Source organism: Apteryx rowi, unplaced genomic scaffold (genome assembly GCF_003343035.1).
Source record: "Apteryx rowi isolate R43461 unplaced genomic scaffold, aptRow1 scaffold_12, whole genome shotgun sequence".
Lineage (NCBI taxonomy): Eukaryota > Metazoa > Chordata > Aves > Apterygiformes > Apterygidae > Apteryx > Apteryx rowi.
In genome coordinates this window covers 5581906-5604554 of record NW_020447419.1, presented here as the reverse complement: position 1 = coordinate 5604554, position 22649 = coordinate 5581906, and the positions used below count along the sequence as shown (strand labels likewise).

At 39.7% G+C, this 22649-nt stretch overlaps 1 protein-coding gene across 4 annotated transcripts in view; it reads left to right on the top strand.

Annotated features, from left to right (window-relative positions):
* The window catches only part of INO80D (INO80 complex subunit D), a 46757-nt gene that overhangs the window by 10273 nt on the left and 13835 nt on the right, over nt 1-22649 (top strand). For all 4 annotated transcript variants that reach the window (XM_026088665.1, XM_026088658.1, XM_026088648.1 and 1 more), the window contains exons 5-11: nt 5348-6096; nt 9304-9412; nt 15511-15735; nt 17795-17904; nt 19841-19974; nt 21258-21475; nt 21912-22069. In XM_026088665.1, the coding sequence (XP_025944450.1) occupies nt 5348-6096; nt 9304-9412; nt 15511-15735; nt 17795-17904; nt 19841-19974; nt 21258-21475; nt 21912-22069 (1703 nt within the window). The remainder of the gene's footprint in view (nt 1-5347; nt 6097-9303; nt 9413-15510; nt 15736-17794; nt 17905-19840; nt 19975-21257; nt 21476-21911; nt 22070-22649) is intronic.

The window sequence follows — 22649 nt, the reverse complement described above, 5'->3', positions numbered from 1 at the left end:
TCACTGTAAACTGTGGATCAAACCTGCTGCACTGTACCTGCTTCTCTAATTAATTTACTCTGTCACTCATAGTACATGCTCTTCAAAGTGCCTGCTTGTTTGGCCAACTGTGCCAAAAGCACACTTCCATCTACTTTTGCAGGACAAACAGTTGGAAATGCATACCCTCTGCGCTTAGGGAGTGGTGACACGTAGGGATGAAGCTGGCGTTACAATTCAGTGGTTTTTACTTGGTTTGGTACTGATCTGTGGTGTTGTATTACTGCAATAAAATAAATATTACTTGATAACAGATCAGCCAGCTAGGAAAGTGCTATTGCCTCCCTTTCTTCTTTACTGCCTCCCTTCCTCTTCCCATCCATACCCAAATGAAGATGCCTGAGGTGCCTGGGTTATTCAATGGCTCGCAAGAGATTAAACTCGAAGCCTTTGGAGAACTGGGAATTCAAACCAGATTTCCTCAATTCCAGCCCATACCATAACCGCAAGGCCATTCTTCCTTGCTCCTTAAGGCTTTTTGAACACCAGTCACATGGATGTTGCTTGGAGTGAAATAGCAGAATTTGACTAATCTTGGCTGCCAGGTATATGTGACTTTAATTTTTCAGGGTCACCGCTACAGGTTTTGTCAGTAAGACAGTATTTGATTAATGTGTTTGTTAACTGTCTGAGGCTTGTTCTGTTACAAACCATAACTTTTTTTCCAACCTAAAATATAAACAAAATATGCCCGAAAAGAATCAAACCACTATTCACTGACCTTTCACATTATTAGCTGCCATTCACTAACCTTTCACATTATTAGCAGTGTTCCCAGTGTGCCCTACATGTAACTTCCTTCTCGGCTCACAGCTCCCTCTCTTGTCTGAAATAACAGTTGGACTGTGCTCTAAATTAACTTGCATTTCACCTGCCATTTCAGTTGAGGAGACTGATGAAGTGAGGAAAAAAACATGAATGTTTGTCAAAAGCTGTAGGGCAAATGCTCAAATGGCACAAGATGAATAACTTTAAGCTGTAATTTGACAGCCAGTGACTGTGTCTTTGCTACTGTACAGTTGAGGCAGTTTAGAAATAAGCTAGCAAAAAATGATCATAGAAATTGTTAGAGCAAATGATATGCTGTAATTTCAGATGCGAGAGCTGATTGAGACAGAGTTGCTGTTTATGCAGTGGTCATACTTAAAAACAATAGAAATAATATCACTTAATGACATTTCTTAGATCTCGTATGTTCCCATGGAATTTGATATTTTTCTTTACGCCTTGAATTGAGTTCACACTTTAACTTGAGAAAAATCAAAATGAATATACTGAAGTGTGGTCATGACATCTGGTGTATGTTATATTAGAATAATTCAACTGCATGTCGGGTGTCACATTACAGTACTTGAAGAGGACAGCAGGTGTCTGAAGGAGAGAATAAACTTTTAATTTCAAATGAGAGGATGTGATAGGTTGAAAGAATATTTTAAAAGTCTGCTTCTCAGGATAGAGCTTAGTTTTAACAATAACATTTAATGAATGCTAGTGATAAGCCCTGTGCCCACTCTGAACAATTTTTTTTTGGCAGGCAAGCCTCTATCTGTTTCTTAGGAGACTTTTTTTCACACTTGGTTCAATACAAAGATGTTTGCTATGTCTCATTTCTTCACTTGTAGCTTTCAATTTTCTGTGTACAAAATTACCATCAGATGGTCATTTTGCTACAGTTTTAGACATGTAACTGTATGTGATCAGAAGCAGGCTGTATGATGCTCTGACAGCTATCATCCTAAATACTTTTTAAGATTATAAAAAATAAAATGTCTTAACAGGATATATGCATTATGTGCCAAAAGCTTCATAATCTGTCCACGGATAATTAAAAAAATTATCCCTTGACCCCATACAAATGATAGGATGCCATCAGCCACAAAACTGGTTAATATGCTGTTATGCTACTAAATTTCTTATTAACCATTAACAGTCTTCAAATTAAATCTATTAATAGACTGTGGCTTCATTATCTTATCTGAAGTGTAGTTTCTCTATTCACTGTTTTGGTTTTTAAAGAATATATACTGGATACAGACATGGGTTATATATATCTGTGATTCCTCTTGAATACATCTTCTAATTCTTTTTTGTCCAAATACACAAATAGATAATGAAGTTCAATTAGATTTTTAATCATATTGTTATTATAATTTAGCTAAACACTTACCATTTTACCTCTAATTCTCTTCTTTCAAGACAGTTTGCAAATCCTTTGTTGATATGCAAGATACTCTCCAGTTTAATTAGATCTGCCTTTAAATAAGTGTCAGAACTCAATACTAGCCTTGGCTGTACTGTGAAGCAGAGTTTAGATATAGGTGGAAAACCTCACTGTCTCGGTTCTTGCCCTGCCAGGGATGTGGAAAATTGTCCAGCTGAAGCTTTTGGAGCCCATCAGCTTCTGTGTGCTTCATGTTATGGTAGTTTTAGTGGAGATCAACCCACCCCTCTTAACATATGTGTTGACCGCATTTGATCTCACCTGCACCAGAATAAATAAATGCCTTTGGCACTGAGTAAAGAAGAGGGAAGAAACTGTATTAGGAACTCAGTGTGAGAATAACTCATGCCGAGAATAACTTGTCGCAGCTGAGCGTAACTCCCAAGCAGGTTATACAAATGACAAATTGTGCCACCGAGACAGACGCCTCGGATTTGGCTCTGCGCAGGGCCAGCTTCGACCTAGCAGGTTTCATGCTCAGGGCCCTGTGAAAGGGACTGGGCTACTTCCAGGTGCTATTCCAGTCTAGAAGCTGTTTAATCTGTCTTTTATGGAGCATAAACTACTAATGGCTTCCCTAGCATTACCTCCAATCCAAAGAGTTTATTGCCTCAACTCAGCTGGATATAGCCTGGTTCCAGCAGAGCCGGTTAATGTCTGCACCAGGATCTGCAGCGCTGCATAAAGTCAGAGCCAGTTTGGGCCAGGGCCAACTAAAAAGCCATTGTGAAACCTAAAGGACTGGGAAATGCAGCGCGCGGGTGCCTGACTGGCTCTGTGTGGGACCAGCTAGAGCCTGGCAATGCCAAGGTTGAATTGGTGCTAATAAATTATGCCTAGCCTGAATTGATGATATGTGGAGCCTCCCAGAGAAGGCTTAAGTGCTCTTCCCGGTTTCTTCTTGCTCCTTTTAGTCCAGTGGCCAGGGTGTGTCAGCCTCCTCTATGCTGGCGAGCAGGCGGTTGATATTCAGAGCTTAAAGCATAGGTTCATCCAGCATACTGGAGTCTGCAAGAGATCTATATTTTCATTATGTTGCAGCCTGGCATCCGTGGATTTGTGTCCAGAGGTGTTGCCTGTGTAAGATTAGCTTTCAGTGTTGCAATATTGTCAGTTTTAAGAGCCAAAGCTTTGCTCTCTGCCATATAAAAATGATGCTGTCAGAGTTCAAACAAACAAACAAACAAAAAAACAACAAAAAAACCCACTTAATAGCCTAAAACTGAGAGAATGTTTACAAGCTAATTACCTTTTCRTAGGTTTATTCACCTTTCCTATTTTTTTGCTTTCTCCTTGGTTTTCACAATGAAAACAGACCAGCTAGTTTTATCTGCTGGCTCACGCACAAGCACAGAGTGGCAATATTTAAGGTATAAATAGTATTAGGGAAGCATTCAAACTGAACAAAGCTTATTACTGAAATTAGGAAAGAAAGAAACGTTTTGATTGTGTTTAAGTTTTGTCTGTTTGTTTTTTTTTCTATCATACTAAAAGTGCTGTTCTGACTGATCTCAGTCTTGTTGAAGCAAAATATTAAGAATGTGCTTAATTTTAGTTATGCAACTAGTCCTATTGACTTTAATGGAAGCTTTATTGAGCCCCAGTTATAACATTTAATTTTTAAAAGTGCATCTCTCAGTATGTATTTTACAATATATCAATTCTTGCATGTTCCAGTAAAAACTCCACGCATTGCTGGCATTTGTCTTGCCTCATTTAGATTTATTCATTACTTAATTTCTTCATTATGGTAAGTTGTATTTAGACAATAATACGTAGCAGCAGTTTTTTAGCCTTTTTTTTGATTTGTGAATCCCTAAGGGTGTATATCCCTCAAGAAACTACATATATGGAGATTGCTAAATTGCATATATGAATTTGCTTTTTTTTTTTTTTAAACCTTTTATGGACCCTTTAGAAGTAGTTCACACATTGCTCCCTTCATGGGTGTGGACAAGAAGTTGAAAGTCACTGAGCTCTGAAGTGTTGAGCTTTCTCATTATTTTGAGGGCTAGGTTTGGGCTTTTTTGCTGGTGTGTCTCTGAAGATCAGGAATAACTTCGTTTTAAAATGTATTTGCATTTGTTCAGCAAAACTGACTTTTCTCAGATTCATACTGATCAGATGTTAAAGAATACCTTCATGGATATACCCTTATCCGTGAATATTTCCCTGCTGCTTGATGTAGATGTCACCTTCTCCTCAAATCTTTGTTTTCATTTGTAAGCTGCAGGCCTGTGATTCTGCAAAGGCAAGGCACACTTTCCATGGCTTTTTTTAATAACATGACTTTAAAAGCTTTTTTATTTTAGAAGAGCTTGAAATGTGTGTTTGTGGCTTGTATGTGTACGTATTCATGGCATTGTGTAAAAGCTTTCCAGCAGCAGAGAATTTCTTTTAAACTAGATTTTTATTTGAAGACTATTCAGCTAATCTTTTGGATATGATATGTTAAACAATTAAAACAGAACTTAACATTTAAGCTACTTGTTCATCAAAGGGAAATAGTGGCCCTTCTCAGCAGGTATCTCTATAGTGAGATTGTCCCTATAAGAATCTTCTTTCAACTCCAACAAGTCACGTTAAAAAGATGTGCTTTGATGAATATGCTAACTCTTTCCAGTGAAAGAACAGCCAAATGAAAGGAAGCGATCTTCAGGGTATTTTTTCTTTGGGAGCTTTTGAAATGGTTCTGTATGATCAGAGTTAATGGCTTGAGTTCCTRCTGTTTCATGTATCAGTCCTATTTGTTTTGTTTACTTTATTTTGTGAATATTTACCCTGTTAGAGAGTAAATATTTTGAATGGCAGTGTGTGAATCTCCTGTGAATACCTTGTGAGGAGTTTTATATCTTGAGATTACAAATTGTCATTTGTGTAAGTTTTTGCTTTCTGTTATAGGTTGGGAACACAATAATTATCTGTTGTATTAGATGCAGTTGTGTACTCTTTTTATAAAACCTCTTGTGTTTTGATCTAATTTCTCATGAGATGGGCATATGTAGGTTTCCCTTTTGTGATACCTGTTTTCTTCACATTTAGCCTACAAGAACTGAGTTAAGAATCTACTGTTTTTACTTTTCAAAGGTACTGCAACAGCCACCTGCAGGTACTTGGCTTCATACCGAAAAAGGAGAGGAAGAAGAAGAATGATCCCATAGAGGAGGTAAAGGTCAGGCATCAGATGGATGCTATGGCCTTCAGTCTGACAGTGCCCACCCTGGCCTTGAAGATGCCCAATGGACTGGATGGGATGTCCCTCTCCCCGCCAGGGGCTAGGCTTCCTCTCCACTACCTGGAGGCAGAATTAGAAGACCCCTTTGCTTTCAACGAGGAGGATGATGACCTGAAGAAAGGGGCAACAGTGAGGAAAAAGTTGCAGAGCAAGTTGGCTCAAAACCGGCAGCGCCAGAGAGAGACAGAGATTTTAAAAGTTCGCCAAGAGCACTTTAGCCCCCTTCCTGCACCTTTGCAGCAGCAGCCTCTGCAGCAGCAGCACTCCCATCTACCACCTTCATCAGCTTCATTAAAGCCAACAGGGCTACCGCAGGGCGTCGTCTGCAAGTCACCTCAACCTCCGAACACCAGCCTACCAATGCAGGGAGTGGCACCCACCACACACACTATAGCACAAGCCAGGCAGTTGTCTAACAAGAGACCTCTGCCTCTCCTGCCACCCGCTAGGGCTCCTGTCACGGACCCTCCAAGGACTGATCGGGTCCTAATGAAAGCCACAGCCTTCTCTCCGCACTCGTCCTGCATGAGCCGGCTACAGAGACTGGTGAAACTGTGCACTCGAAAACAGCAGCTGGACACTGATCTGTTTCCACACTTAGGTGGGTAGATAACAAACACGCTGCCTTTCCCCCCTCCTTTTATTGTTTGGTTTCAGGACAGCAAGACAGTATCTTACTAGTCCTGTCCTGCATTCCTGCATGGTCCTCTCCAAGTAACCCCAAACTAGGTAACTAGTGCTTTCTTTAGCCCTCTTCTCTATGAAGGGAATGCCTAGACCCATCACACAACAGTTTATGGCATTTTTGTTGCATATTCTTCTTAATGTGCCATTAACCATTTGAGAAGTCAGACTGCAGTGGTGAAAACGTTGCTTGTATGATGCAGACATCATACAGAAGGTTTGCAACTTGAGTTGGTAAAGGCTGCGCCGCCTGTACCTATGTGAGTGACAAGGTTAGACTGAATATTTAATATGTGACAAGTGTGGATTACAAAATGAGTCCAAGTAAAAATTTGGAAATTTGGCTCATCATTCTGTGCATATCCAGATTTCCAGGTGACTTGATTAGGAAATTTGGAGAAGAGGAGGATTTTTCCAGAGTGGGCCTGTCTGTGCACAGAACATGGGTGAACGAAAGAAAAGTGATGTGAGGCACATCCTGCACCGCACAGGATGGCAGTGCCATTATAGGAGCTAATTGGAGAGGCAGAGCCTTGTCCACATACTAGTCCAGAAATAGCTTCCTCCTTACTTACTATCTAGAAACCTTAATAATCAATTATTGCCACTTCTGAAAGTGTAAATAAATATTACTGACTTGCTGCTATGGGAATAGTACTCTATGAAGTTTTAAAAAGGCAGTTGACCCTGCAGCTTATGTGTCTGATTATGAATATAGATTTAGAAACATCTAGCTGTCCTTGTTGTCACCCCTAATCTCCAGAGTTGCCGTATTTTTCTGTTTAGTTTTAGATTATAATTTTCTAGCAGTTATAATACTGAGCAGAAAGTTAGGGAAGCAGAAGTCAGTGTGGTCTATTAGAACAGGAATACTGGTTTTGATTTTATTTTTTTTTTCATTAAAGAGACCTCAAATAAATCTGGAAGTTCTTTACACAACATCTTATTTAATCACAAGCATCTGTAATTTTTGCTATTTCAATTAACTCTTTTTTAAATTTGCTATTAAGTTTTGCCTTTTGGCACTCATGGGATAATTTGACTATTTGTTCAGAAGATAATTAGCATCCCACAGCATGTCTTTGAAGGACATGGTTCCGCAGAAATCCTGTTTGGTCCTATATATAATGCAGTTTTTCTAAGGAATAGCAACTCCAGAGTCATTTCCAAGTGTCACAGTCCCAAATAGGTTAAGAAGTGACTTGCCTTTTGAGAGGTTGCTTTCTATGTTTAATCTTTTACATTCCCAGGTGGTGTTAGCTCTGCAGAGTATATGTTTCCTAAAGTGGCATAGTTTAGAAAAATGATTAGACCTATTAATGTACAATTGTACAAATACTAGAATAAATTTGAAAATGATTGTATACACTTAGAATATTTTATATTTGGCACATTAACAGCATTCACTTATTAATTATGTCAGTGTAGAAAATGTATTTGTTATTTATTCATAATGTGGCTTAATATTAAAGCCTGGTTATGCCAGTTGAGAAAATTTTAGGATTTCTGTTTAACAATAGAGTAGTACTAGAGATAACTGCACAGAATCTTTAAAAAGATGCACTTGGTTTTAAGCGCACTTTCCGTTAGAACTATGTAATATGATATTTGTGTAACTGCAATCTTCAGTGTGAGTAGAGCTGAATCTGGATTAATTTTATTCCTTTATTTCCCCAGTGTCCATTGGAAGAGAAAAACCCCAACCTCTGACTTTGTTTTTAAACTTTGGATAAATAGTTTGTTACATAGTGTCCACTGTGCATGTGTCTCTGTCCAATGATTAAGTTATTTCTTCTTTCCATTATTGAAGTGGGGACAGTGAAAAACATTTAAGCTGAAAGTATATTTCCGGCATTTTATCAAATGTCTTAAGATATTTTAATTTACTTCAAATGCATATCTTAAAACTAGATAGTAAGAATTGTATTTTCAGAATGTTGCTGATGTTCGTGAAAAATAGGGTTTCTGATGTTTTTGCTTAATATTTTAAGTGTTGCTCCTAAATCATGAAAGTGCTCCTTATAACTGTATTTCAAATCGGTGTTTGTTTCTAACTCTTAAAGTAGGTGCCCAAATACTGATGCATTTCCGAAATTCTGAACATCTGACTTCAGAGTCATCTCGGATATACATGTTTTATTTTTTAGTAAAAACAAAATGTTCCCTAACTCTGTCCCAACTGCTGCTCCATTTTTAAGGAGCACATGAGGAAGTAACAAAAAAAACAGTGCTGGCTTATAAATGTGGCTGCATTTTTTTTTTTCTTCCCTCCTGCTGCAAGGGATTAACAAGAATACCACTGGATGTGGGAGGGAGAATAGGAAAAACTGCAAAGGATGATGCCCCTGCTGAAATGTTCCACCTGAGAACTTCCTGGACCTGCTTAGCTGTCCTGTTCAATCTGATATCTGAGGCTACTGGTGCCTACAATGAGTTGATCCTCCTGCATTGTCATTAAGGGAAAGCACGCTGCTTAATACAAGTGCATGACTATTTGCATCTCTTTTCCTAGCTCTCTTCTCATGCTATTTTATGCATTTGGCCAGCAATTACAAAGACTGAGCAGAGGAACATCCTGTGTAGCTGCGTAACCATCTCTGTCCGTGATGCTCTCTCTTATGGTTTTCCTAATCTCCATGTGTTTTGGCAGCAGGAGCACAGGGGTTAGAATGTGAACAAAAMTGAAAGTGGAGTTATGTGACCTATTTAGATCACATAGTGTTAAAAATTACCAGGCAGTCAGTTCTTCATGGCAGGGACCTCTCTCTTATCTCGTCTTTAAAGACTTCATGTGCTTAGTATGAAAGCTGTAGTATTTCCTGTAGGTAGGAAAGCTGGTGATTTTGCTTTCATTGTTTATAGAGAGAGGCCAATAAAAATGTTAAAAAGGAAAACCGAAAAAAAGCGGTGCAGACTATTTGCACACAATAATGAAGCTGTTACCATAACTTTTCTGGGTAGATGAGTGTGTTATATGATTTAATCAAACATAATTATGCTTGCAACTATACTACACAGGCTCAGAATAAGCAAAGACTATTTGTCTGTAGTGCCATAGGTTGCTCAGAGATTTATGAGAGGTGAATAGACTTTCATCCAGCTTTCATGTTTTCAATTCCCTCAGGGCTGGATTGGTCTGAAGACAGTGGAGAAGAGTTGGAGGATTCAGAGCAAACCTCCCCTTACCAGGTTGCATGGTCTATCCGAGAGACCCTCAGCTATGAAAGACACGAGTGAGTACGATTCTTTAGTATTTGTATTGGCCTTGATGCAATAAATCACGTAAATGCGAGCTTTACTTCAAGTGGAGTCAGTGGAAATTAAGCACTTGTTTAAGTGCTTTGCTGAAACAAAGGATTGTTTGAACTCGTTTGTTTGTAAGAGCTATGAAACAGCTTTCCGCCTTCTGTCCCAGTTTCCACCTAACATGGAACCCTTTGTGCAGTCTGCTATCAGAAGGATGCATCAGGAAAGAATTTAAGCTTATTTGCCTAAATATGATTGAGTTTAGTGGGATTTATTCATGAACTTGGGTGCCTAGCTGGATAGCGATACTTCCTAAATTGGAATGAAATGAAGGGAGTTACTCTTGTTTTTTCTTTACTACTATTTGTAAATAAGCTTATTAGTAAGCTTACTGCATTTTACTCATTAATCTTTATGATAAATGTGCTGGATGTTTGTTTTAATGCATTCCTTTTTTTTTTTAAGATTATGGTATTTCTTTTAATAATTAAGAAGTGTTGAGTAAACCTCTGTCAAATAGTTGGGAGCATTGGATTGAAGTGATCTGATCGAAGGGGATAAACATGGTGGATATCTGCTGCTGGTGCAGAAAGGCTTACAGTGTGTGTGTATATATGTGTGTGTGTGTGTGTGTGTGTGTRTATATATATATAAATGTATACACACACATACAGAGAGATACCGATATCAGGGTGTGTATATATATAAAAACACACACACACACACACACACACACACACACACACACATATATATATAAATTTATATATACTGATAAGCCTTGAATCTGTGAACTCACAACAGGGTATGATAATATGTCTCTATTAATGTAAATTTTAAGGTGCAAAACATAGTATTGTAACAACATTGAAGTTTAAACCACAAGAAAAGATGTTGAGGCATGTTTATCACAAAAGGAAGTTTGGGGTCTCAGTAAGGTTTGATTGTGGTTTCTATGATAGAATTCCCTTTTGCTGTGCAACTAGGCTTTTTGATACTACAACTCTCTCGTATTCATATAATCTTTAAATATCACAGAATAACAAATTGAAATTCTGAAACTTGCCAGAACTTCTTACCATCTTTAAACATTGTCTGCAAGGTGAACAGCAGACTTGTATCTCTGTCAAGAGGACAGACACCAAAATAATAAATACTGAAGACTTCAGTAAATTAAAGCTTAGTAGCAGTGCGCAGACATTTATTTTTCCTTTTAAAAAGGAAGGGCGTTTGTTTTTGTCAGCTCTGAAAGACCATTGGTTTTAGGCAATCAGCAGTCAGAGTAGTGAACTTTCATGAACATTGGTTTTACTTAAAAGGTAACTTTTAAACTAAAATGTTTTGGGAGAGTAGAGAGAATTGATGTTTTCTCTCCGCATGGTAGGAAAATGTGAACAATTTTTCAGTACATCTTTAAAATCGCACATAATTTTCAAAGCGGATGATATGTCTATCAAATAACTTCGCTTACACTCTTCTCTCTCTGACATTTGATCTGGTTCCTCCATAGATTCCTAGTTCTTTGTCAAATTCTAAAGGTCATTTCTGTGTGTTTGTCTTCTGTTTAACTTTCTTTGAATTCTTCCTTCTCTTTTCATGTATTGAGAGAAAATAGTACTTTGTCTTGATATTTTCTGTTCCATTCTAACATTTTATGCACTTCAATTAAACACCATCTTCACTGATCATGATGGATAAATTTTTCTATAGTACTGGCAGATCTTGTGTTTCAATCAGTCTGCCCAGTCTTAACTCTTCAGCAACTTTCCTCATTTTGCTTATGGATAACTATTGACACATTTTGCTTGATTTCAGCCTTCTAAAACTTTTATTTCTACTCTGCAGGCTTCTGTAGAGATTTTTATTAACTGAAATGTTTTACTTTGACATTTTTGCAATATGGTCTGTTTGTTGCTGAAGATGAGTTAGTTCAAACTATTCCTTGGGAAGTTTGGTTTATTAAAATGACTCTGTCTTACTAATCTGACAGGTCAAGCTGTTGGCTCCTAATTTAGCCGGCCAGTGACTTGTTACTGCTCTGAATTTTGGTGGTTAACACTACCAGAAAACCTGTGGAAATCTTTTACCAAAACCTTGAGATTCAGAAATCATGTACTTATTGTTACTTACCGTTTTTCATAGTAACTAGTAAAATTAAAGCCATCTTTTCCCTGCTTGCTCGTGTTTGGGCTTGTGGTGCCTTTGGTTAAAGCGGCAATTCCCTACCGGCTGGCTCCCTTTTCTCCTTTCCCAGTTGGCTCAGTGAAAGTCAGCAGGAGGAACGTTCCTCAGTCAGAAGAGATGAGCAGAAGAAAGCGAACAGTTGAATTGCTGCGTTCCTGGCCAGCTTTCAGCGTTTCTGGCTGGGCGATGGTGGGGGAGTCCCCTTTAACTTTCTGTTGGGCTGCTTGTGTGATAGCATAGCTGCTCTTAAGCTCTCAAAAGTCACAAGATTGGTTTAAAATTAATGTCTTAGCAGTAATACATTTTGAGTTCTCTTGCGTTCTGGCCTTGTATTCTGTAAAGTTTGCAATGTAGGATTTATCTGTGTAAGCAAAGGCTAAATGTTTGCTTTCACGAATCTTTCCTTTAATTTAAAAAAGTGGGTCTCTTATGCAGTCACAGGATTCCAGGATGCAGGGCTTTAAGGCAGCCCAAATGCTTAAGTTCAGATAATAGTGGCAGAGTTAGCACGGGACTTACTCTGGGCAGGCAGCGTGACAGCGAAACCTATTGTGGATGGGGGGAATTCTTCGTGGGAGCGGAGGGTCACGGAGAATGCAGAGCCTGTTCCCTCTCGCAGAGGAGGGAGGTTTCCCCCCACGTCATTGGGTTACTGGGTCTTGTAGCGTATAAAGTACTGGGAAAAAAGTGGCTTTAAAACAAGGCCCTTTTTCATTTCCTACACTGAAATATAGATGAAGTGAGCATTTAAATTAGTGAGTTAAAAATGGTAATACAGGGGTGGGAGTCCCTTCTCATACTGGTCCAGCTGAACCAGCTGATGTCAACACTGTGTTACCAAATACAGATTTAAAAACAAAAATTCAGCTATTCCCCACCAATAGCTAGGAGGACTAAAAGGAAGATGGAAGGCTCTTCAAATCCCTGCTTACAATGCTCCAAGGCATTTTAAAGTAGCAATTTCTGGTATGTCTTGGAGCAGAGAGCAGGTTCTCCCGGTTGTCCGGAGGTGCCCACGTGGTGCCGGCTGCTCGTGCTGCCCTCCTGTGCCTCCTTCTGCTGCGCTGCCTTTGGCTTCTCCTGGAGGAGTCGGCAGTAATTCCCTCGATGCTTATGTGGGACGATTTTAGAGGGAGCAGTTGGGAAGAAGCATTTCAGATTATTCATCAAATGGTTTGCATAGATTTTCAGAAACCTTTCAAATAGTGAAGTATCACACATTAAATTTACCTCAAAAGTGATATATGCAGCTTATGAGAATAAACAGAAGTTGGCTAAACTTGTAACTTGATTGTAAAAGGACAGCAATAAAAAGTGTCTTTCAGTTTCAGTACTTGCCTTTAAAAAAAAAAATAAAGGAAGATATCATTGTGCTAGGTCTCTCTGAACATATAAATATGTTTGGATGATCTTGCTGGCCTGATGGAAAACAAAATTCTGCATAGGCTTTAGAAACTGTTTGCTTCAAAACAAATCCTTATCCATTGCAGACACAATTTCTTTCTATATCATGGATGTATGTCTTAATCTTGCTTTTTGAAATGATCTCATGAATTTCAAGTCAATATGTATTAAAATACTATGACTTTTTTCTGCTTCAATGGGAGGTGAAACACTCCTCCCTCCCCCCCCCCCAAAGAAACACTTTTTTTTCCTAAGGAGGATTCCTTTCTTGTCTTAAAGTTAATTTGTAACTGTATGTAAAATGAAATCAATAAGTCTACAAATTTGTTTAAATAACTCACCCTAGATTGGGTAACAAAATACCTAAGAGAGCTGACCCCATCCATGTATATATATGTGTGTATGTATATATATATGTGTGTGTGTGTGTGTGTGTGTATATGTGCACATACACCTCTTTTCCATTAATGCACTAAAAAAATGAAAATCTGTAAAATCTATATTAAGTAGATCAGTTACGTTTTTCTAATCTGGTGGTTTGTTCAAGTAGGCATTTTTTCTTAAGTGATCTGAGAAATGTATTTTCATTTCATCTTCACGGTGAAAATATTTTGAACATTAAATATGTTAAATACTTTTAACATGTTGCATTTGCTGCTTATCATTTAATTGTGGAGGTTAATTATGTGCAGTTTATGCTTCTTTCTAATAATCTATAATCTCTTTTAACAGAGAAAATGCATAGTGTGGTTGACTTTCCATAAAAATTTATAAAAATGTGCATTTGTGCCAAGACAGTGTTTGCTCCTGGGGAGTTTTTGTGGGCAGTCTTTGAGGAGATGGATACCTTTTTGGAACAGTCTCTTAAATTTAGCCTGAGTGTGAATGGCATAAGATTTTCCAGAAAGGAAAGTAGGTCTTAGTCGGTATTGCCTTCCAGGGACAGCTATCGTGCCTGGATCTTGCTTTATTCAGTCAGTATCACAGCTAGCGTTTTGCATCCCTTCTCCTGCGAGCTGGTGTTGTGGTCTGCTCTGCTGTGGGCAGGTTGGGATTCTTCTTTCAACTTCATTCAGTCCAACAGGCCAACCTCTGCAGTCTGTACCGTGCAGGGGGCTGGTGGTTCATTTGTTCGGACTGTTCTTCTCCCCTCTCCCCTGTCTCCCTTTTACAGATAAGAAAGTTAGCAAAAAGTTCCTCGGTTCCATAAGGAAAACCCTAAAGGACAAGCTAAACAGCCTGTTTTGCTTAGATTCAATTCATTCCGTTCCTTGAACAAAAGCATCCTTCTGCAAACTAGTGCTTGTTGCAGAGGACTGTTTGGTAGCTCGATGGACCTGGTGTTTTTAACAAGTCCCAGTGATATTTCATTGTTTCATGATTTCTACTTCACTTAGCTGAACATGTTGACATGCTTTTGATGGTCTAGTTGATGTGTGCCTGGACATTCAGGAAGACCAGAAAGATGGGGAAAAGGCTTTCATGAGTAAACAAAGAATCTGATCAGTCCTTCCTCTGGTTATGGCTTCGCACTGGTCTGATTCTTCCCTCAGCACCTTCTGAGTTAAATGTTCATTTCTTCTCTGTGTGCTGTAACTCAACGTCAGCTCCGCAGCCAGGGGAAAGCAATAGCTACTGTCTTTAATATGAAAAATCTCCTTACAAAATAATTACTGGTACTTTAGAAAGAAAAAGGGGAATTTATCTCTTGGGAGCAGGTTGGTGCAATTATGGGAACTTTGCCGGTGTTGCCTCCTACACCAGTTTTGCTGTTGACTGCCTTGGAACTGGGATTTCAGTCCAGGCTTATTTGATTATAAGAGTTGTAGGGTCATGCTTGCCTGATAAAAGTCAAGGGATGCTTTTTGGTCCCGTTAACAAGAAAGCTGAAGTAACTCTATTAAAGTTGCAGGCATTTCACTGGTATAAATCTAGGGAGAGAGAGAGAGTGCAGAGCTGGTGCTAGCTGTGTGAGTGTGTATTTTGGTTTAGGAAGGAAAACACTGCCTGGCAAAGTAAGAGGAATCAGAAAAGGTCAACGGTTTTGGTACATGTAACAATTTGACCATCTTCTCCAGTGTGACCTTTCTTCAATAAATTTCCACTACATAGTCCCCTACCCTTGTCYTCTCCATTAATTGCACTTTGATTTAAGAGTTTGCCTCATTTCCTGAGACATTTACAGTAAATAAAGGTTAACGGTATAGATTTTTTTTTTTTTTTGAACAGCAGGCTCCAGACATTTAAATGTGTCAGACCCAATGATAAATTGATGTAATCTCTAATAATGACGTACTAAGAAGGGTAACTACCTTAAGAGTTCAAAAGGGCTCCTGCTATTACAATTTCTGAAGCATCCCTGCCTGATTTCAGCCTTTGGATCTGTGTGGGGCTAGAAGATGGGTGCTAACTTAACGATTCTATCAAAATGACAAATTAGCTTCCTTAAAAAAAATAATAAAGTAAAGCCCATCTGTTTTTGTTTTTCCTCCTTCAGGTCCGACGATGACAATGCAGACGACAGGAGTTCCAGGGTGACCAGACTTTGCACTTACTTTCAGCAGAAATACAAGCACCTCTGCCGCCTGGAGCGGGCAGAATCTCGTCAGAAGAAATGCCGGCACACACTCCGGAAAGCCTTGCTGCAGGCGGCCAGCAGAGAGCCGGAACGTGCTGGGCAACTGATACAAGAGCTCCGAAGAGCTACGTGTGGTCATACCAGGTTAGACCTTTCTACACAACTGCAGTTGCCTAAGCTCAGGGCAGGGTGAAGATACTGGGCAGAGTATCCAGCAGCTGAAGTTGAAATGTTGAACTCTGAAACTGGTAGCCATGCACCAGGCAGAACAACCACGACATATAAATGCCTGTCAGCAGAGGACAATAAATACAGTATACTGTTTTCCATGAAGACAGGCATTTTTCAGCTTTTTTTATGTTGCAAAATGGGGATTGCTTGTTCAGCAGTACCTGGGCCTGATTTCTTAGATGCCGTATGATAAGTTTGTGGCCCACTACAATTAATTTTTGTTAATTAATGTGTGTATTGTGGCTGGCTCCAAATGTCTGGCACTTCATATGAAGTCCTGTTCCTTAAAAGGTGTGCAGTCTGGTCTGCAGTTCACCACTGCAATTCAGATTTCTTTTTTCAGACAACTTGAAAAAAGAAGGAAAACAAAAGAAAGTCTGTACCTCCTCTTAGTTCTCTTCCCAGCAAATCAAACTTAAGCTCACACTTCTTGTTAGATTTAACTCAATCTAACATTAAATGAAACTCAGCAAGAAAATAAATACCTTCTAACAACTCTGAAGGTTACCTTCTGTGGGAATTCTTTCTAGATAATGTCAGCATCCCTCCAGCTCTCGACATACTCAGAGTTGGCTGATTCATATTTATAAAGACACAGAGCAAGTCCAGGCCCTGCCATTATGTCTGGGGTACCAACAGCAGCTTCCTTCTGCTGTTCTGGTTTTGCTTTACAGGACATGTGACTTTGGGAGATGGGGAAGGCCAAGGTGAAAGAGGCAGGCTGAAACAGGGTGCTGCGAGTATATTCTGTTTCTGGGATGCTTCTGTTGCTGGACAGTGAGCTCTGGTTCATGACATTTGAAGGGTTTGGTGGGGGGGTAGTGTGATGCTGGAATTGCTGCCCAGATGTGTATTGAAGAGGTACATTACTAGTTTATGAAGATGCATAAATGTCTTCAGACTGAAACTACAGCAAAAACCTTGCCAGAATTGGCAAACTCTTGCTGGGTTTTTCATTATTAAGCCATTTTATTGCACAAAAGGATTAAATTGTTTTGGATAGACTGGCAAAGCCAGGTATGCCTGTCATCACTACCCTGGTTAAATTAAGTAAATGCAGTCTTTTGAGTTACGAAGTGTTTCACGGGGTAATATTACTAACTAAAACTTTGCTCAGTCAAAGTGCRGTTGATGACAGTAATGGCTGAAGGAAAACAGGCTACAGAAAGCCTTTTGTCAACCTAGAAAGCAACATGTGTACAGAGGTGAAATTCAGCCCTGGGATCGCCAGCTTTGTCTACACAAAGGTGACAAATGCCTCGAGAGCAGGCTAACACCAAGCGAGCTGTGTAACGCTTGCAGTACTCATCCACACTGCTGGCTGGTCGCCTGCTTGCAGCTCAGGCTTAAGGCATTGAGGCTGTGCAGAGGAAGCGCTCAGCTCCGGGCACCTGCTGGTGGATTGGGCTGTAGCACGTTGGTGAAGGAGAGCTTTTACCCATGTTGAGCACGCTCAGGCTCTGCCACTCCAGAGCTCAGTCTAAGTTTGTCTGAGCACGTGCTTGCATGTAAACTCTGGGGATGCTCAGCATGTCTTGATTTATGAACAGGCTTGGAAATGCACTTGACTGCCCATGTAGGCATACCCAGTACATCATATTCTAAAGGATGACCTTATTTTAAGGGTCACCTGTGAGGACACTTACCTGCTGCTGTTCTGGGCTCTTGCAGGGTGACCTAACAGTTATGTGTTAGTAGCACACAGCACCTCTCATTACAGTTAAGGCCCTGTTATGTTAGATGYTGAAATAAACAATAATCCTGTTACTGCAGTCGCACCTTCACCTTTCATTGACATCTATTCTGTATCCCTCTTTAGAGTGTGCTAATTCTGTGCACCCATCTAGATCATGACACACACACGTGTGTTAAAGTGTTTCATCCTACTATGCCACATTCAGTAGAATAGTTGTGCTAGATACCTCCTGGAACTGGGTTTTTGACTCCAGACTCTTTTATGCTTTTGTTTCAGCACAAACCAAGCCAAGCAGAGAGATGCAGAACCAACAACGTGTAGTGGGACTTCGAAGGGTGAACAGTGCACTAACAAGGCCCTTCCATTCACCAGGCATTGTTTTCAGCGTATCCTCTTAACTCCCTGTGGGAGCTGCATTCAGGAGTGGAAATGCTTGTGGTTTAGGGCGGGGGTTGTTTGTTTTTTTGCGTTGACAAGTACAGTATCACAGAGAAAAACCTATTTGTTAGCATCTCATTAACTATTTTGCTTTTAATTTTGCTGTGTGATATGGGTGCTGTAGGCAGTGGTGATGAGTAGTTTGTCACTGGTATCTATCATAGTCACACTGTTGTGCTTTCATAAGCTGTAGTTTGTGTGCTAGAAGCCTCTACAAAAATGATCCTCTCTTTCATGGATGACTTGGTGCATACCCCATGGCTTTCAACCGCATGGCTTTCAAACAATTCCTGATAGCATCCAATAAAATAGCTACCTGTGAAGAGTTTGTGGGAACAAGGGATGTTACAGGGTTTAAAAAGATGGCTTAGACTTTTCCAGTCTAAAAGATGGAAAGATGGAAAACTAATATCCTGCATTGTTTGAAGGAGCAAAAGAGAAGGAGTCTCTGAATCCAACTTCTAGATGAGGAAGAATACCCAGTGCCAGGGATTTCAAGAAAAGTCTGAAAAGATGCGGAGAGTCAATGCATGAAGGTTGCAGAAAGGAGGGAGCACACTAGACATAAGATTTGAGTCTGAAAACTGTAGACAGACTGACCTCCTGCCCGGAATACTTAGGAGTTTTGCAGACTTTCTGTTTTAGCTGATAGCGTGTTTCCTTTTGTTGGAGCTTTTGTTGTTGATGTTTTAAGTGACTGGTGCGTGTCCATTCCAGTTGCTATCAGAGAGCAGCACCTTTTCAGTCTTTTTGGTTTGCAGATGCCTTGCGTTTTTGCTGTGGAGATGAAGGACCCGTGTAATGAATTCCCTGACAAATAGGCTGTTTGATTTGTTGCAGGCCCCATGGAAGTAGTCTGCAGAACAGTTCAGAACTACTGTATGAGCGCACACTGCGGTGTGTAGATTTGTTTGGTAGTTCATTTGGCTCCTGATTCTTTTTTTTTTGAATTTAAGCCATCTTGCTTGTCAGTGTATGTACAGCAGAGAAGTCAAGGATAGTGATTTTACGTTTCTGCCCACTTTGTTCCCTCTGTACTTTCTTCTCAATGAAAATAGTCTCTCCTAACATGAGCAGACTCTTGGATGGTTCTGGCCCATCCATCCAAATCTTTGCCTTCTGCAGATTTTCCATTTTCCCTTTGTCCTTTCTTTTGCATTTTTAGCATTTTTTGGACATACGTAGGGATGTTGAGGTTAGAATCAGTCTGACTGAGAACTGTTCAGGATAGAAGAGGAGCTTCTAATGTTGTTTGAAAAAAACACAATGAAATACCTGTTTGATTTGCTCTAAATCTAGAAACATTTTCACTCCTGCAGGGGATTTTTCTGAAGAAAATCTCAGCAAGCTTACATTTGGATTTACTTGACCTTTCTGTCTGATTGCACATCTTTTTTCAGAGGAGCGGGAAGGATCTTGAAACTTCTTTGTCTGTGCTCTAAAGATAAATGCCAAGAATGTACCTTAAATGAGGGAATTAAGAAATACTCTTTCTTTAATGTTTCAGTATGGATTGTCATTAGTCTGTAAGGAAATAGTCTTGTTGACTACGTTGCTCCAACTGGTACTATTGATCTATTGATTAAGACTCCAGGAAAAGGCTTCTTTTTGCTAAGAACTCATTAGTGAAATAGCTGCTTCCATAAAACCATCTCAATATATAATAAAATCATTAGAGATTCTGCATGAATGCAGTTTTTCACTTTAAAAGTCAGGTTTGAGCCTTACCTAGCTTTGAACTTGAATAACAAAGTTAAGATACTCATTAAAAGTAACATCTATGGACAGATAGAGTTGAAGGCTCTGATCTTTATCAGGCTGATAAATCAAAGGGCATTTCTCCATCGTTGCCTCATGTGTTATTCCTGATGCAGAAATGCACAGATATCTTATTGAACCGTTCTCAGCAGCTCTTCTCAAGTTGCACAGCCAAGTTTGCAGATGGTCAGCAGTGCTCTGTGCCAGTTTTTGACATCACACATCAGACACCTCTGTGCGAAGAACATGCCAAAAAAATGGTAAGTACAAAGCCAAAACTGTAATTATTTCTATGGATTGGGATGATGAAGAGTTTTAACTTCAATCTTTCTATGCTCTCCTGGTTGCTAACTAGCAAGTTTACAAACTGAAGAGTCCATTTTCTTATATTTTTCTTAAGTGGGTAAAACATTCCCAATTAGTATAAAGTATGTTGTAAAAATCTCTTATATACTTTTGGGGATATAATAAAGTGTACATGAGAATATGCTTTGCTGGAAGAAGAAATCAGGCTCCTCTCCTGAATCAAGAAATAGAAAAGCTTTGCAAGCGATCCTGTGGTCAATTTACCTGGGCTTGCTCCTGGCCCTTGGATCTGAATACAGTATGAGTGTGGTATGTTAGGAGCAGTGCTTCTCAAACATTTTTAGTTCATGGGACCCAAAGTATTTTCTAGAGGAAGTGTAGATAGCAATTACGAGCATATTGATGATGCTTTTGCTACTTTATTTGCCTTTTGATGACTATCAGAGTTGTCTTTGGATCTGTGTCTGTGGATCCCAGAGGAAAAGCACTGGCCTACTACAAATTAAGAGTACATAGAAACTGGGATGGTGTCGTCTCACTAGCGTAGCACAAACCATCACATTTTAACCCAAATTTGTATGGGCTTTTTCCCCCTCCCTCTCCCAGGCAATCTTCAGTGTGCCTCTCAAAAGATTTACTCCTGTAGCGCATAAAATCCTTTGCCACTCCCAGTATGATTGCAACTGAAAATTGATGGCCATTTGCTTCATTTTGTAGTTGACTAGTGAGTTGCTCTTCAGAAGTAATGAAGCCTCAGCTGTGCACCGCGTCCCTCACAAGTCCATAGTCCTACAGCATTAATTCCACTTCCTCAGTGCTCTCCATCTTTTATGAGAGTGGGCACCCGAGGATGCTGGCTTCACCTGCTCCTCACTGTTCCCATTACTGCCACCTTGCAGCAGGGTTCTTCTGTTTGTAGTGCTTACAGGAATACTACCAAAGGTTACAGCTATACACTGACTTATTTAGGGTTTACTGTTTTTACTGATTTTTAAAGTGACACGGCAGGACCCCGTATTTATTATACCTCATAATTTGGTCTATGTGTTCTTTGACATTGGGATAAATAAGGAAGGAAGCAACTTAGTTTTTGTATCCTTGTTTGGATGAAAGTTAGCAGTTAGTATCTCTTGCATTATGTGTGGATGTTTGTAGACTGGAATGGCTATGAAGAAAAATAAGGAAAGTCCTATTTGTTCTTAATGTATTCCCTCTGCTCTCGTTTTACCTCCCAAAGGACAATTTCTTGAGAGGGGACAGCTCCCGTAAAGTTCAGCACCAGCAGCAGAGGAAACCCAGGAAAAAAACAAAGCCGCCTGCACTTACCAAAAAACACAAGAAGAAGAGAAGGCGAGGCCCACGCCGGCCCCAGAAACCCATTCCTCCTGCAGTGCCCCAAGGGAACCTCACCATGCCTGCCAGTGTCTCACTGCCAGTAGAAATGTCCCACATACGGTCAGTGGCAGCCCTGCCCCAGTCTGCTCAGCAGTAGCTTGAATACTGGGAAGGAGTACTGTAGAAAGGTGTGATGTTGCTGTGCTGATCAGCCTCTGGACAAGGAGATAGTTCAGGGGTGGAAATAGTGTTTCCATGTGACTGCTTAAAACAAAAACAAAAACCCCTAGAGGGGTTAGTTTTAGTTTTAGGTTTGAGCAGTGGTTTAATTTAATGGATAGTGTCTTGCTCTTGATGCCCCATCTTGTGTATTTAATCAATAGACTAAGTTTAAGCATTTTAAACTTTCTAAAAGCAGTCTTTTCTAGATGATGTAAAAAAAAAAAAAAAAAAGATGTGTTGAGGGGAAACATCCATTGCAGATGGACGTTCATTCATAGTTGTCATTTGGAGGAATTAAAGTTGAATGCTGGGACTAACAGTACTTTTTGTCCAGGAGCCCCTCCACACCAGAGCTGAGTGCCGATGAGCTGCCTGATGATATCGCCAATGAAATCACAGACATTCCACATGACTTGGAATTGAATCAGGAGGACTTCTCTGATGTCCTGCCACGGCTGCCTGACGACTTGCAGGATTTTGATTTCTTTGAAGGTACCACTTTATTTTATGCTAAAGAGAACACAGACAGTGAGCTGAAGAAGTGAGTATTTCTAAAATATGCATTTTGAGGGGTTGCTTGCTTTCCCACAGAGGTAATAACTTCTAGACAAGGGAGCATGTGTTTACCCTATTGTTTGCTTGTGAGGTCTGAAGAAAAGCAGACTTCAAGAAGACTGGTGTGTGTAGTTCTCTGCTTGCTCTTGTAATTAGTGCTCTGGAAATCCTAATTGGTTTAGCGTTTCAATAATTCATTTTACATTTTTTTCTGCCTGTCACTGTTGCAGTGTAATCAAGCATACTCTCAGTAATGGCATCTTTCTGCCATCGAGTGGGGCTGGAACCACAGTCAATGTTGGCATTTTATCAAAGGAAAAGAGAGTGAGATCTTTAAATACATTTTTGAAACTTGCTTTTGATCAGAACTATGCCTGAATTTCTGGATTCTAAAGTTCAGTACCTATCACAGATATCAAAACTTAGAACAGCCCAGAGTTGGGATATGTGATTTTTTAATTTTTATTTTTTAGTAATTTTTGTGATCTGACATGACATCAGGTTGAGTCTGACTCTA